At 34.4% G+C, this 15,442-nt stretch overlaps 1 protein-coding gene across 1 annotated transcript in view; it reads right to left on the bottom strand.

Moving 5' to 3' along the window:
- The window catches only part of SLC25A12 (solute carrier family 25 (aspartate/glutamate carrier), member 12), a 65,509-nt gene that overhangs the window by 22,717 nt on the left and 27,350 nt on the right, over window positions 1-15,442 (bottom strand). The window contains exons 5-9 of the mRNA XM_004674544.2: window positions 13,071-13,210; window positions 6,760-6,906; window positions 4,515-4,653; window positions 3,756-3,849; window positions 1,815-1,899 (exon numbers count right to left, since the gene is read on the bottom strand). Of these exons, the coding sequence (XP_004674601.1) occupies window positions 1,815-1,899; window positions 3,756-3,849; window positions 4,515-4,653; window positions 6,760-6,906; window positions 13,071-13,210 (605 nt within the window). The remainder of the gene's footprint in view (window positions 1-1,814; window positions 1,900-3,755; window positions 3,850-4,514; window positions 4,654-6,759; window positions 6,907-13,070; window positions 13,211-15,442) is intronic.

The following is a 15,442-nucleotide window of genomic DNA, read 5'->3' as shown; positions in this document are numbered from 1 at the left end:
TACCAGGATTACATCATCTTCCTAAGAACTAAGAAACATGAAGGATACTGTATACCTAGATCACCAAAGATTACAAAAACAATTTTCAGATAAGGTGCAGTTTCTCTGGTGAAACTGCAAGAGGCAGGTGAAATGAAAATTATGAGCAGCAGAAAAGCTAAGAAAGGAGAAAATTAATTGGGACTTTAAAATTAGATTTTAATAAGCCAAGTGAAAATATTTACCAGTAACAAATACTGTGATAGTCCCAGAGAAAGTTATATTAATAAACATGGAACACTGTAAAATAACTTTCTTTAAAAGTGCCATTCTTCAAACTTCAGGAACAATTTTTGTAAATATATACTCAAAATATAAAATTAAATTCAATGAGAGTCCTTTAAATATTTGAATGTCGTAAGTTGTTAATAATTTTATTAAATAAAAACCATTTGATTAGAGTAAATCCATCTGTTTTTAAAGGAGAACTTATAATGGAAATAAACTTTGATAGCAGCAGATTAAGCTTTTGCTTACTAAAGAAGTTAAATTGCAATGAGTTACAGCTGTGTTTTAATCTGTAGGATATTTTACTCTACACCAAAGTATTAACATAATATGTAGATATAAAAGCAATCATTTTCTATTTACTCTAACTGGACTACAAAAGCTCTTATTTATTAGGTAAAGTATAACTGGAAATCCTAATTTGTTTTAGAGGGAGAATTACCATTCCTTGGAGCTCAAGTAGAAGAAAGATTTACTACCAAAACTTTCCAAAGTGAAACACACTTACCTGCCATGGTTTTTCAATAGCATGTCTGGCTGTTCGCCAAGGTAGCAACAGTGAAGAAAATGTTGGTCTCCTTCTATCGTAGGCCCAGTTAGCTTTTAACTTTTGCCTCCCACTTTCTGCCTCCCATCCTCGTCCCCCCCAATTTTCATGGCTTCCCCATTGTCTCCTAGCCTCAAAGGACAACAGTCCCTTACAGAATCATGAAGGACACAGGTCTCATAGCTAACAGAGCAGAGAAATAGCAGACAAGGACTAGCCCTCCTATAACTCACCCTACCATACACAAAGTCATATGATCATTTGTTAGAAATGAAGTTTCCTTCGAGCCTATAAAAACTGGGATTTCTGTTTAAAACAATATTTAAAAAAAAAAAAAAAAACCTGTCCCATTTTACAAACTGTCCCATTTACCCACTTTCCAGGGTAAGATCCTAAGATTTATTTTCCTACCAAGATATTATTTGGAAATAAAAAATGAGGTGGCATTAACTTCATAGGATTTAGAAACTATTTTTCAATCATCCAGAATATTAAAACTAATATCTTATCAAAATTTAACAGTAGTCAAAATTTTCCTTCTCATTCATTAGACAGTTTTTCATTTTTATTGATGTGATCTATAAGACACAACCTCAGTGAAATATTTTATTTCTTACAAAAATTTTTGTATTTAAAAAACCCTATGAATATCAATTTAAGGGTACAAAGTGAACTTAAAAATGTGGCTAAACAAATGAAGGGAAAAGACTGCTAGTTCTAGGGGGAAGAAAGCTAAGTATGTTTGCACTCTTAATTTCCTTATCTTAATAAACTAAAGGCAAAAAAAAAAACAACAAAAAAACCAAAACCATTAATCTACTTACCCCATAAAAATACTGTATGAGCGAAGGAATAATAGTAGTTCTATAACAGTTTTTGAGCCAAGTGAAATCTGTTTCTGGAAAGAAGTTCTAAATTTTCATAAAATTCAGAAGTCTGGGCTGTCATGTACAAACTATTTCAGCATTTTTGAAAGTGATTCTATTTATGAGGCTCCTACCTGTCTCTGAAGTTCTGCCAAGTTGTAAGGTAAGGCCCCCTCAGCCAACGGGGCTATTCTCTCAATATCTGCCAAAGTCAAGCGCCTTCAGGCAAAAACATGGGGAAGAAAGAACTGTTAGACACTTAACAAATTCTTCATAACAGATCATCTTTCTTTAGAAAAAAAGGAGAAGAGGGAGGAAAATTATGATTTAAAAGAAATATTTTTTATTTATCACATACATCATTTTAGTGAGAAAAAGTGTCTTTAGACCCTATTCGCCACATCAAAAAATAAGACTCCTGAAAAATAATATGGAGCACACAAATTTAAAATTGCAATGAAGAAACCATTCTTGCTAGAAGCAAAGTACAGATTTTGACAGTTCATATAACGAAATGTATTCTCTTGTATTTTATGTATTCTGAATATATTTAATGTACTTTAAGAAGGATAAACATAATACTGATATTAGCTGCCTTGTTTTTTTACAGCATACTCTCAAGAACCATGTGAACACCTTATTCTTTCCAAAACATACTATTTAAAAATATACATATTCCATGAACCAGTCAGCAGCTCACTTCAGATTAGTTTGAAAATAACTTAAAAGGAGACTTAAAACCTTGTTAAAAATGTGAATTCTAGAAGGAAGAGATGTGGCCTGTTATTTCTAGTCAATCACCAAAGACAGGCTTGTCTGCTCAATATTATCTCCAGCTCAACAATTCAGTATGTAAAACATATACAATATTGTAAATCAACAATAAATAAAATGCAGATCAATAAACTTAATAATTGCAGATTGAAACAAAAGTCACTAGCATGAAGGCAATAAATTACTCGCGTACCTTCAACTTCTACAGTTCTCATTTTTAGGGTTAAAAATTTTCAGATATTCCCATACTCAAAAACTACTATATGTATCTTAAAAAAGAGAGAACTAATCACTTAATAAATCATAAATTCCCTACCCCACAGCTCCTACTAGGTAACCACAGATAAGAGATTTTCTTTTGGATTTGCACAAGACTCCAATTAAATATCTAATATGTACTTTGGTTGTTTAATCTACAGAGGCACAAAAATAAATAAATAAATAAAATAGAGGAATAAAACATCTGACTTTGCCTGTAATGGTAACTATTACGATAAGGTCACAGGCATATTTTAGAAAATGATACTTTTCAGTACAAAATGATCATTCATACCAAACCATTTAGTAAAATGATCATTCATATTGAACCACAGTCCCCAGTTTATTTTATAAATTTAAGCAAATTTCTACAAATCCTTAAAAATTTGTGCCACTTCCAGAGAATCGTGACTTAATTAATATCCTTTAAAGAATTTTTATTTTTTTATGCATACAAGAACTGCGGTGTAGGCCAGAGGTGTGGGAGGTGAGAGAATTATCAGCGACAGAGTGGAGAACAGAACAGGTGGATCTACTGAAATACACTGCTGAAGGGAGCAGCAGATGAGACAGAAGTCTGCTACGCCATGTGGGTCATCAGCTCCTGGCCAGGGATAAAACTGATGCCACAGTGGTTGGCAACAGCTTGATAGCACTGATATTTAACCCTGCACCTAACTAAATTAATTTTTACTGCTTATCATTTCCAGCCCTTTCTCTCATTTTTGCCCTTCTCTTATGTCCGTCTCTCATGAATCTCAACCCTTTATTTTTACCTCTCTCCTTCTATCTCTTCTCTCCCTTTTTCTCTCATGTTTCTCTGTCCTTTCCTCTCCTGAACTTTCCCTCCTACCTCCCTTCATCACCTCCCACTCAAACTGTCACCACCTCTTGAACTATCCTGTCTCTTTCTCCCTGTTTTACTTATCTGACTGATCCACTGAAAAAATACTGATGAGATGAACTGAAAGCACACTACTGTTTCACAAGCTAAAAGAATTTTCCTATAATAGATAATCATGAAAAATTATTGCAATAGTTACCCTGTAGCATTATATAAGTCTGCAAGCTGGTACAGAATATCAATTTCTAGTGGGGTGACTTGTCCATAGCGTATGGCACTCTGGGCAAATTCCTCTGTAAGAGAATGAAAATATTTTAAAATCTTAAAAGACTCTTAATATACAACAACCTTCTATCTTAGCCAACTATAATCTGAAAGCTAGATATTTTAGTATTATTTTAAAAATTTACAACTGAATACCTAAATTCAACTATATAATAATAACTATGAACTTCTGAAAGCTAGTAAAAAAATCTTAAGATAATAAAACAGCAATAACAGATAAATTAACTTCAAAAAGATAACACAATCTCCTTTGAATCCTCTCTTATCCTGTTTATTCACTTTGGTCTCCAGAGTTTCAAGATAAAAGAATTGGCTATTCTCCAGTCCTCTAAAACATACTACAGTTCAGCAAAGGAGTAGGCTTGCCCATCTTTCTGTGGCAACTCCTTCCTCACACAAACAAGCTGCTGCCAGAGTGCCACTGACCTGTTTGACAGACTAGGCCAAGGTTCTTTTCAAAACTGTCAAAGCCACTTCTCCACTCCTGACCTCAGCATTCCATTAAATCCACCTGGATTTTTGGAGACCATTATGGTTCAAGTGAAGCATATACCTAGACATGGTAGCATACTTTCTAGATTTGGCTTTAATGTGGTAAATTTAACCTAATACCCTAGATGAAAATGTGAAAATGCTGAGATTCAAAGTAAAACATATAATTTTTATATCTTACCCTTTGTGACTTCAACATCTTTCCTTGTGCCAGCTAGAGTGCTATATATCTTACGAACAAGCTCCATGTTATTCAGTAAGGAGTTAAATGCATTGAAGTAGGAGAAGCTAACCTGGTGTGAGATACTTCCTCCAGCTGCCTAGGAAATGATAACACAAAAAGTTTTAAAAAAGAAAACGAAAAGCACACTTACAACTTTTTGTAAAGAGTCAAAGTCTTCATTAATAAAATAATTAACCTGTCTGTAAACACAAGGAAAGCATTGTACTAAAACACTCAGAGCATTTAATGCCCCAAGGGAAGTCTATGTAATTTAGATTTTAAGGAAGAAAGCAACATCTGGAAGTTGGACTTTATGGTTCATCTACCTATAAGGTCAGAAACAACAAATGTAATTATCACAGATCAAAAACAATGGTTATTTAAACAGGGTTTTCAAGACCTTCAACATAGAACTCCCACTAGTTCTGGAAAAACCAAACAGTAATGTACAATACAAGGAGCATTTTAAACACTTGCTTGTTTTTCCCATTTCATACACACAAAGACCAGTGGCAATTTAAAATTTTAAGACTGTTACAATATGTCAGCTTTTCTTTTTTTTTCCCCCTAATTCTTTTTCAAGGTCATTGTTATAATCAAGACATTTGTTGGTCCATGTTGGGTTCAATCTATATCATGACAGTTACAATTACCAAAACTCAAAAAATTGAGGATTAAATCTAGGAAGGATTTATTCACCATAATATGTGTCTTTAATGGAACAGCACATAAAGGGTTCTCTTGTGCCTGAGGAGAGATGTGGGGCACTGTGGCCTTTATTACCACTACAAAAGTGAGGAAGTAATTTCTCCCTTTCTCTACCATTTGGACATAGATTCATAGAAAATATTTTTAATAGTTTACAAAAACCTAACTTCCAGGAGTCAGAGGAGCCCATATAATTAAAAACATTCTCTATTAAAAAGTCAAAGAGATGCTTATGGAGATACCAATTTGACAACCCTACTCATAAAAGTCTTTTAAAAATAGTGTAAATGGTAATGGGCAAATGAACCCACCCCTATAACTCCTCAAATATGTGATTTAACCCAAATGTAGGTGACATTTATATTACCCTGAATTTGGATACTAATGACCCAAAAGCAAGACTCAAATTATTTAATAAATTCCTCTTAAGAATTAAATGGCATTTGGTAAATTGAGGCTATAGTAGGTCTACCTAACCCAGTTGGAAAAGATTAAGTGGATCCCCCTCACCCTAAGGTAATGAGTGAATCCTTCCCTCTAGGAATTTTCTCTCCTTTTTCCCTCTCCCCCTTTTCCTTTCCTTTTCTCTTTTATTATTTTGGCATAAATATGAGATAAGGGTAGGGAAAGTGGGAGATGGGTGACAAGAAGGTGAGATGTGTAGGAGAAAGTGTCATGCTCCATGTTCAAATTCACTGAAGAAAAAGAACAGAAGTTGATCTTTCTACCCCAGTCTAAATCAGGGATAATGATCTTCAGCTGAAATAACAAAAGCACTCATTGGCTTCCCTCCATTTAAAACAAGCAGCAATCAAAAACTTATACATAAGTACAACGCATAAACAAGAAAACTGGTAAGTGAGGAAAGTTTCACCATTCTTTGTGAGGAAGTGGATGACATCGGTTTGCTCTTGGCCCAGATGATTACTTTATAGAGATTAGCAATTTGACAGAACAAAAAACTGTCTGGTACATGCAGACTGAATGCATGAAGAAAGGAGAGAGAGAGCAGTGAGCCATAGAGACTGATGCCCACATTTTTCCTCCCTGCTTCTGTCACATCCATGATTACTACAACACTGCAGAGGCCAGTAACGACACCTCTCACAAACCGCACCCTGCAGGTAACAAAGAAGAGCCAGCCGTCACAGGGCTTTGGGAGCCTGACTGGGCAGAAAGAGATCAAGGTGAATGCAAGACCGTCTGGAAGAGATACTGCCCATTTGTGCCTAATTGGACTCGTTTTCTTTAATTGGACTCTATCAATGGAAATAAACAACTTGGAAATAATTTAGAGCAAGATGGTGGCTCTGACAAAAGCTATGACCTGGGCAAGAACTATTTACCAACCTCTTACACCTATTTACCTTCTACTAACTAAGCATAAAGTTAAAATAGTTGAGAGTCTGAGCAGGTCCAGGGAAGCAATCCAGGACCCAAGAGTACAAAAGATTTAAGGAAATACACAAAGTTGGATTACTTGCTTTTTACTTACTGAAACTAAGTTCTCCTCCACAAAAGGAGTGAGCATGTGAGACCGAATGGTAACCATGATGTCACTGAAATCCAGACCAGAAATCATGCCACTTTTGCTTTTGTCTTTCAGTGCAAAGGCTTGTCGTGCATGTTCTAATTGCAGCTCCTGGAGGAAAAAAGTTAAAAATAGTATTTTAGATAGGTTAAAGCACAACCAAAGAGCATTTTGTAGAAATGGAAGACAAGAGTGTACTGTGAGGAATTTACAACAAAACTTCTTTTTAAAAAGCACATGTTCTGGCCCTCCCTGGTGGCGCAGCGGGTTAAAGCGCAGCACTGAGAATCTGAAGCCACTTCCGCATGAGTTCGATTCCCGCCTGCCGCCTGCCCCGGAGGAGACCACATGGCGAGCCAGACCTCTCCTGGCCCGCCCGCTGCTCCCCTCAGCAGTGTACTTCGTCCATCTGCCTGTTCTGCTCCCCACTCTGTCTCTGGTGAAGCCTCTCACCGCCCCTGAGCCTCTGGCCTGTACCCCAGTTCTGTATGAATAAATAAATAAATCTTTAAAAAAAAAAAAAAAAAAAAAAGCACATGTTCTCCTAAAAATGTAATATATTATATATGACTTCTCAGGAAGAAGAGTGAATCATACCATTGTAATAAAGGGAGGGAGAAAATGCCTTCAGATTTTTACTTGAAAAGATTTAATCACTAAAAATAGAGTAAGTTTCCAGTGCTTTATGTCAGCCTTTAAAATCAGCAATTTATTCTCTCCTGTTTCTTGTCAACCAAGAGTGGCATCAGAGTGAAAAACAGATTTATTTTCAACTTTTTAATTTAAAATGTGGCAAAGTCTTCTGCCTATCCTCTCCATTAGAGAACACTTTTAAAGAATTTGTATTTTTAAGATTTATTTATTTATGCACACAAGAGCTGGAGTGCAGGCCAAAGGTCAGGAGTGGTAGTGAGAGGGTTCACCGGAGAGAGAGCGGGGCACAGAACGGGCAGATGTATTGAAATACACTGCTGAGGGGAGCAGCGGGTGAGACAGGGCCAGATGGAACAGTGCCATATGGAACAACAGTTCCCTGGCCAGGGATCCAACTCATGCTGCAGTGGCTGTGGACAGATTCATACTTCTGTGACTTCACCCCTTGTGCGAATAGGAAGGCCCTCGGTTGTTTTGTTTTTGTTTTTTTAGTGAATACAGTAAGAAACTAACTGGTAAGTGAAATTTTTAGTAATTCTAATATCAAAGTGATAAATAGCAAATGAATAACTAGTATTTGACTACAGCTCTGGTTTAGGGTACAGTTACTCCTGCACTGTAAAACATTCAGAATATCTGACCTTTTGAACTACTAGGTATCCAAAATTTTAATAAGAAATATCAATAAAAACAACAAAATGTGGCAATAATACCCTAAGTACTGTGCAAAAGTCAAATTAGGGCACTTCTTCCCTGGAAACTCATCACATAATCCAACTAACCTGTTACCACAACATAATTATGGCAACACTGGATGTAATTTTCACACAATTTGCAACCTTGGAAATAATATTCATATCTAATATTATAAATACTATTAATTTGTATTGCAGTTTTCACTGCCTACAATTCAAAGTTGCTTTGCCTTTTTCTGATATTTAAAAGGCCTTATGTTTTACTAATTTGTTTTTCTATTAATTTTGTGCCATCTCAATGGTTATTCAAACTACTTAGTAGTTTGCTCCTAATTAAACTATAATTTGTTTTATATGTCTTCCTGTATTTGTGTGACATTAAACAATAACACAAAATTTGAAAAGTTGTTTTGTTTTTTCTTAGTAGTTTGATAAAGATAATTATATCAAATATACTAAATTTTTCAGTAGGCTTAATGGAAAAAATTGAGTGATAACATTGAGAAAATCAGCTAAACATCTTAACATCTATCATCCAACATCTAATATTTGGATCTTCTTGAAAAAAGAGCATGGAAACAGAGAATCTAAAACCCAGTTAGGAAATATGTACAAAAATAAACAAGCAGCATGACTTGACAAAGCTTTCTCTTCCCCCTTATACTTTTTTAAATTTCAACTTTATTTAGTTATACTTGACAAATAAAAGTGCAATATATTAAAAGTGTACATGACTTTATAGGCATACTGTGAAATGATTCTCATCATCAAGTAAATTAACACATTATCACCTCACTTATTTAATCCTTTTTAAAGAAAGCCCTTAAAGTTCTACTATCAGGGAATATGAATTATACACAAAAATATTATCAACATTAGATACATAGGCCTTATTTATCTTACAACTGAAAGTTTGGGCCTTTCTTCCAGACCGTCACAATAACCACCCCTACACCCCCAAGCACAGACACACACACACACACACACACACACACAGACATCATTGCAAGACTAGTAGCAGGGAGCTTACCCTCAATTTTCTGTTAGGGTTTAACATTTCAGATCTTACATCAAATTTTAATCCCTATTGAGTTGGGGTTTTTTTTGTGTATTGCATAAGAGAAGAATCCAGTTACTTTCTTTGAATGGGCTAACTTCCCCAACTCATTGAAGAGATTACTATTGTTCTCATTATATAATCTTGTATCTTATGTTGAAAATTTACCATATATGTGGACTCTTCTGTTTATTGATCTCTCTTTTTATGACAATACCACAATGTTTTGTAATATAGCTTGAAATCAGGAAGTGCAAGACTGCTTTCAAAGGTCTTCTGTAGTTGCAATATTTTTAGGATTTTAGAATTTTCCTTTAGATCTCTGTGGAAAATATCACTAGATTTTTGCTATGAATTACATCAAACCTATAGATTTCTTTGAACAGTGTGGATATTTCAACAATATTAACTCTTCCATAAACATGGAATATCTTCTCAATTACCTGTGTCTTCTTCAATTTCTTTTATCAATATTCTGTAATTTTTATTGTACAGACCTTCTATCTCCTCAGTTTTATTTATCCCTAGGTATTTTTTTTTTAATGTTATTGTAAGTGGAATTTTTCTTAATTTCTCTTTCCAACAGTTGTTTGTTAATGTACAGAAATGCAACAGATTTTTATATATTGATTTTCTATCCTCAACTTACAGAATTAGTTCTAATAATTTATTTTTTTGTGAATTCTTTAGGCTTTCTATATATATCATCTGTAAGCAAGTAGAATTTTACTTTTTCCTTTCCAATACAGATGCCAACTTTTTGCTCTGGTGAGGGCTTCTAATACTTTTTAAAACACAGGCAAAAGCAGATGGGGATCTATGCTATTGATCTTAGAGGAAAAGTTTAGTTTTCATTGTTGAACATTTTAGCTATAATTTGTTGTGTATGGCCATTATGATGAAGTATGTTTCATCTATACCTAATTTGTTAAGAATTCTTATCACGAAAGGATGATGAATTTTATCAAGTGCTTTTCTGCATCTGTATCAATTGAGAAGATAGAGACTTTTACACTTCATTTTGTTTATGTGGTATACAATATTTGATTATTTGCATATATTAAACAATCTTTGCATGCCAGAAGTAAATCCCACTTGATCATGGCATCTGATCCTTTTGTTATATAATTGAATTGGGTTTGCTAATATTTTCTTCAGTATTTTTGCATCCATGTTCATCAGAAATACTGGCCAAACTTTTGTTTTCTTGAAGTAGCCTTATCTATTTGGTCTCCTACTAAAACCTATCTCACAAAATGAATCTGGAAGTATCCACTCTTCTTCATAGAAGAGTTTGAGAAAAATCGATGTAAATTCTTCAAATGTTTAGTAAAATTCACTAGTAAAGCTATCTGGTCCTGGAATTTTCTATTGAGAGGTTTCACAACCTCCTTACTAATTGATCTGTTCAACTATGAGAATGACCCAATGGCCAGATATCAAACAAAACAAAACAAAACCCAGAAGCAAGTATTGATGATATTGTAGAGAAAAAGGAATGCTTGTACACTATCAGTGGGAATACAGACTGGTCCAGCCCCTATGGAAAAAAGTATGGAGGTTTCTCCTAACATCAAGAATAAATCTCGTAAGCTCTTCTGCCATTGCTCCAGGGCACTGCAAGTAATGTGTCTCTGAAACTTACTGAGTCACTTATTACAAAAGAAGGGAATTACAGACCCTCCGAAAGAAGGGGTACCAAAAAATCCCTTTTTTAACTCCCTTTTAAAAAAGGGAGTAGGCCCTTCCTGGTGGCACAACAGGTTAAAGTTCAGCACTATGAAGCTATCTGTAGCCACTGCCACACAAGATCAATCCCCAGCCAGGGAGGTGACCCCTATGGCACAGCAGACTTCTCTCGTCTCTTCCACTGCTCCCCTCAGCAGTGTATTTCAGTACATTTGCCTGTTCTATTCCTCATTCTGTCTCTGGTGAATCCTCTCACTCCCCACATCTCTGGCCTACACCCCAGCTCTTGAATGCCAAAAATAAATTTTTTTTAACATTTTTTCTAAAAACAAGGAGTTGAAGATCCTAAGACTGGTTCAAACTGAGCTGCAAGCATATTCATGCACAAAACTCCCATGAGATGTTCACAAACCCTGCATAACCACCAAGCTGGAGTTGATTGGTGCCCACAATTAGCAACAATAAATGAACCACACTCAGACAAATAAATGGAGTTTGGCCAAGTCTACCTTCTTTGCTTTCTCAGGCAATAAAGTTTTATTCCTTTCAAACCCCAATCCTAAAATCTATATAAACCCTCAAGTTTTAACTCAGAGAGTCTCTAATGCCCAGAGAGGTCTCCCCAGAACTATCTTTCCTAGTTCGTTCTCTAAGCAGTAAACATTGACTCCTTGTTTGCCCTCAAAAAACAAAAAACAAAAAACGAAAAAAGGATCTACCACATAGTCTAGCAATTCCACTCTTAGGTATCTATCCAAAGAATGCAAAAACAGGAACCTCCCTGGTGGCGCAACAGCTTGAAGCACAGCGCTAGGAAGCTAGCTACTGCCACTTCAGTGTGAGTACTATCTCCTGCCAGTGAGGTGACCCACATGGCACAGCAGACCTCTCCTGTCTCGCACCCTGCTCCCCTCAGCAGTGTACTTCATCAGTCTTTCAGTTCTGCTCTCAATTCTGTCTCTGATAACTCCTCTCACCACCCCTGTACCTTTGGCCAGTTCCGTATGCATGAAGAACTGTACCCCAGTTCTGTATGCATAAAGAAATAAATCTTTAAAAAAAAATAAAAGAATACAAAAACACAAATTCAAAGAGATATATGCACTCCCATGCACACTGCAGCACCACTTACAAGAGCCAAGATGTGGAAACAGCCCTAAATGCTCAATGACAAAGGAGTAGATTTTAAAGATGTCATGTATATACACAATGGAATACTGCTCAGCTGTTTAAAAAAGAGAAATTCTTGTCTTTTTTGACAATATGGAGGGAATTATGCTAAGTGAAATAAGCAGGGAAAATAAATACCAGGTGGTTTCCTCAAACTACAAAACAAACCCTGGAAATCTATATGACCCAGCAATTCCAATAATTCCATTTACATGAAATATTCACAATAGGTAAATCCACAGAGACAAAAGCAGATTGGCAGTTGTCAGGGACTGGGGAGAAGCAGGAAGTAGGAGTGACTGTTTAGTGGGTCTAGGGTTTTGTTTTGGTATAGTGAAATGATTTTGGAATTATATAGAGGTGGTACATGCACAACACTGTGAATGAACTAAAAACTGTACATTTTTAAGTGATTAATTCCATGTCATGGGGATATTAGTTTAATTTTTTTATAAAGGAAGCTAAAGAATTCCAAGAAGATAAAATTAATAGATTTAATGTATTTTAAACATTAAAACAAGATTTTTATAGCTGAGGCAGTTTAAGGATTAATCACAGCATTAATATACAGAAAACTAAACAACTAGTAACTCTAATCATTTAGTCATGCATAGTGTTTATAAAATTATAGCAATTCACATATGATTACTGATAAAACCTGAATCATGACACAACTGTGGGGAAAGGGAGTCAGAAAATGTCTTGGTGTATGGCAGAAAGGGAAAGTGAAGGCACCAGTTCTAACCTCCAACTCAGTTAAAATTCAATAACAAAGATCTAAAGGATTAAAATGTAAAAGTATGAGCAAAAGTTTATTATTTAAAGCTATGGATGTAAACACTAAAAGAAACAATTGAGAGTTTAAAGAAGTTGTCTCCAGGAGCAGGAAATGAAAAATGAGGTGAAATACCACAGGAATTACTTTATTTTGTATTAAACAACACATACAACTAAGAAAGAAGGTGAAGAGGATGGATTATACTTACAATAGTTATAAAAAGTCAGCTCACCTGAAGAAACTGTGTGAATTCTGTGTAGTTAAGATGCTTCTTCCGATTATGCCCAAAATGTAAGCGGATAAATTCACAGTCCCAGTTAAAAGGGATATGATGGTGAATAATAGTCTGTCCAAAAATTTCTTTGACATTTTCTTAAAAGGGAAAACAAAAATAAATAAATTATAACTGGAATAAGTAGTTTAATCCACTGAAGTTCCTACAGAAAGAAATTAAGAGAAATTTTAAAAGTCAAGATTATCTGCTTCTATTAACTGCAAAATTTTTGTGCCCAGAAACCCATGCACAGGAACACAATTGATAAAATATAATTTTACACTTAAGATTGTGTACCGTTACATATAAGGCCATGAGATTCTTAATTTTTTCTTGATTTAATTTTAATTAGGAAGTGATTGATATTTTGTGCTATAAATGGCTGCTACTTTGCATTCCAGTATAAAATCAATAGTGTTTTCCCGGTTCCTCAAGGAGTCGAATTAAGTCCTTTATCAGAAGCATGAATACCTAAATTACAGTATAATGCAATATTTGTCATACTAAGTATGGTTTGATTGAGACTTGATTATTACATTCACACTAGCCTGAATATGTCTATTGAAGATAGGTATAAGAAATACTACCAAAAGCATATCATTAGCTCAGCAGCAAGCACCTTATTAAAAGCTTCTGATATTGTCAAAAAATATGGTCTTGACACAAAGCTTCAAAATTCCCATAAAAACATGATTATTAGTCTCAACTATTAAAATATTTTAAGATAAGTGAAATTAGTGATTCACTTTTAAATAAAGAAGGACTAAACACAGCATACTAACTTTTAGATAGAAACTAGTCACACAGTGTAGTAATACAACCAAAACCCTCTGACAGCTTGTCTTCATGCACTAACAATGTCATTCACTTTCTTACACAGTTCTACAGTTACTATAAAAGTCAAGTCACAAATGACTGGTACTTTAACAAGCATAGACTGGATAGACTAATTTAGAAGCTCATGCCAAAAAAAAAAAAAAAAAGAAAATCATTAGCAAAGTTAAGAAAGCAGGAAGCCTATTTTACTGATGTCTTGAGAACAAAATTATTTTCAAATTTAAGCCAATTGTATTAGTAAAAGGGTTTACCATCAATAGCTACCAATTATACTAGAGTTAGTAAATTAAAATTTAATGTTTCATAATTTCCTGCAACTATTCTAATTTCTGCAAATCTTTGAATAGGATACAAATCTCACAATGTAAATGGCTTAATGGATTCCCTTTAGTTTTAGATACCTGTTTTACTTGCTAAAATCATTCATTGTTGGGAGGGTGGTATAAGTGGGAGAAGGGGGTGATGTTAGAATCCTGAATTGGTAACCCTACCATTCTGGATTTAATAAAATATCTAAATAAGTCACAACAAGCAGGTAAGTACGAAGAAGACATTGAATGTCACTGGGGAGATGGGATTCTCATCTTTGCTTTCAAATGGAATGTAGCATTTATTTCTCGCCTAAAGTAGCAGTAGTATTTCTAGGTTTTCAAAACACGTCAAATTATTTTCACCTACCATTAACATAAAATAAATATATGGGGTTTTGACTCTAAAGAACTGACTCTATGGCAATTCATGGGACCCTGACTCCTAATCAACACAAAAATACACTTAAATTTATATGCAACTTCAGAAAGTTATAAATATGTTAAGGTTTACAAGATAATTTCAATTACAAGGATTGCAAGAAGTCTTTCAAGCTAAAAATGTTAAGGCAGCTCAGCAAAGATTTTTTAGGATCCTTCTAATCAATTAGCTGTTTCTATTCTCAAATTAATTAAATTGATTTCTTATTTTTAACACTTAGCAAATAAAGTGTTAAACAAAGGAAATATGAAGACATTGATGGAAAGTAGAATAAGCTACCTTAAATTGCTACATATCCAGTTAAAACTAATTATTAAAGGGAATAATTTATTTCAAGGATAACTTTTAATATTCACAGCTCTCTTATTTGATAAGAGATGTATATATTGCTAGCTAGAGGAGTTTTATATAATAGAATCGAACAATTTCCTTTTTATGATCAGAAGACAGCAGAATCTTAAAGGTCAAACTTATCAAATAGTTAAAGATGCAAAAGGCTTTCAAACAATAAAAATTTAATGATTTATGAAAATTGTTTTTAAGTTATAGTTATAAAACTAATTTTTAGTTATAAACTAAAATTATAGTATACAACTTACATTCATAAAAATAGCTCTATAAAAGTTTTAGCTAAAATCCTCTATTTGTAAACTCCCTAGCAATCTTAAAATAAGATCTCAGGATCTCTCTGAAACAATTAAAATGATGGCCAAATTACTCATAAAATCCTACCCAAATACTGA

The sequence above is a fragment of the Condylura cristata genome, unplaced genomic scaffold (assembly GCF_000260355.1).
Source record: "Condylura cristata isolate star-nosed mole 26May11 unplaced genomic scaffold, ConCri1.0 scaffold00002, whole genome shotgun sequence".
Lineage (NCBI taxonomy): Eukaryota > Metazoa > Chordata > Mammalia > Eulipotyphla > Talpidae > Condylura > Condylura cristata.
The sequence above is the reverse complement of the archived record's forward strand: the minus strand, read 5'-3'. Positions and strand labels throughout refer to the sequence as shown.